The following is a 1,780-nucleotide window of genomic DNA, read 5'->3' on the forward strand; positions in this document are numbered from 1 at the left end:
TTACTAGACAGCTCTGTCCGCAAGCACGTTTTGAAATTACATGCAGTTAAGATCTGTATACTGAACCAAATACAGTCATGCAAATTAGTAATATAATATCTCGTAACATATTATGACCAGGCCAAACAACCCTGTCAGTCTTCTAGTCAATGTGACTGCAACATCGTCACAAAAGTTTCAGGCAGTGAATAACCATGGCGAGACCCACGTCACACTGACGAGAAATTCTGACAATGCGCAAACAAGAGTTATTGCCAGCGCAGCAATTAACTTCTTACTCATATTATATTTCTTGCGAACTTCGGAATCTCCTTTGCTTCTTCCTCGAGCTCCTAAGTGATTAAACATTGGTGTGGCGCATAGGACTACTACCAATCAAAAACAGAAATAACCAGAAAGAAGCTAAACGATATGTATCCCGTCGGAAGACCGAACTCTCTGTTGTCGAGATTCGCACAGAGGTCGGTGGAGCAGAACGCATTCAGAAACGATCTTGAGGCAGGCCAAGCATCTCAGCCGGAGAGTGAAACCGAAGGACTACAGCCACAGGAAGTGCAATATTCTACAACAACTCTGCAGCACGCGAAGGACTGCAAGATTTTACAAAACGGGAAAGGATTAGTCCAGTCTGAGTCGCACGACGAAAGTGAGCGATCGAATGAGCACCCAAACCAGACAACAAATCTCCGAGACACGCAGGAGGACGCGAGAACATCGCATGTTCTCTTGTCAGCACCAAAAAACAGTGCCCCATCAGATCAGAACACAGAAAGATCGCCATCTCTAGATATCAAAGATAACCACACACCTGGACCTTCTACTCACAACGAAGAGGCCGCCGTATGCAGCTTCAAAATTACACAAACTAAAGAGCATACCCAAGACATGTCCAGCATCCCATCCATCCATAGAACCGGATTCCGTTTTACCAGAGATACCCTTGCCCCCAAGAAGTATCCCGAGTACTTCTCCTGCACCATCCATGGTACCGCGCTGGAAGCCAAGATTCTCTCTGCCGTGACCAACCTCATCGACGAAAAGACCCAAACGGAGCGATCTAGGATGGTCAAAGAGATGACACAGGAGACCCGGAAGGTCGACGCTCTGAAATCCGAGATCCTTTATTCCGTCAACGGCCAGACCGACAAGAAGATCCAAGCTGAGCGAGTCAACATAGTCGAGGGGATCACCCAGGAGCTACGGCAACTCGAAGCTGATATCGTGTCTTCTATCGACGCTGCTGTCCAAGACAAGATGCAAGCCGAGCGCACCAAAATGGCGGGCGAGATAACTCAGAACGTCCGGCATGTCGCCGCTCAAGCAGCGGCAGAGGAGATGGACAGGTTTATCGAGGAGGTGAAGGCGGAGACGGAGGAGGACAAGGTGATGGCTATAACGAATAGGCTAGAGGATTTAAGCTTGGATATGGTAGAGAAGGTGTTTCTGCAGAGGGCGGTGGTGCGCATTTTGAGGGAGTTGGTGGAGAGGTTGGAGCTGGATATGGCGGTTGCAGAGTGGGAGGATTTGTAATGAAGGGGTTTATAAATGGCCCGAGTAGAGTGCTATACCAATATAGGTAGTGCATCTAGCTAACTGCATTGACCGCCTTTTTGCATGCACCCCCATTTTGCAGGGAATTTCTACGCCTCAACAACACGACGTCTCTCAATTTACCTCGCAATTGCTCCCTATCTACGTACAAAATGACTAATCCAGTGGAGAATAGTCTGGACGATTTTGAGCAGCGAATCGAACGCGCTAAAGAGCTTGTCCGTCAGGG

General features: G+C 48.2%; 1 protein-coding gene across 1 annotated transcript; it reads left to right on the plus strand.

Moving 5' to 3' along the window:
- Positions 1 to 877: 877 nt before the first annotated feature.
- BCR38DRAFT_427278 (uncharacterized protein) lies at positions 878 to 1,437 on the plus strand (the record flags this gene model as incomplete). Its single annotated transcript, XM_040859826.1, has 1 exon — positions 878 to 1,437. A coding segment is annotated over exon 1 (406 nt), but the record flags the coding sequence as incomplete, so codon positions are not given.
- Positions 1,438 to 1,780: the final 343 nt, after the last annotated feature.

Source organism: Pseudomassariella vexata (assembly GCF_002105095.1).
Source record: "Pseudomassariella vexata strain CBS 129021 chromosome Unknown BCR38scaffold_4, whole genome shotgun sequence".
NCBI lineage: Eukaryota > Fungi > Ascomycota > Sordariomycetes > Amphisphaeriales > Pseudomassariaceae > Pseudomassariella > Pseudomassariella vexata.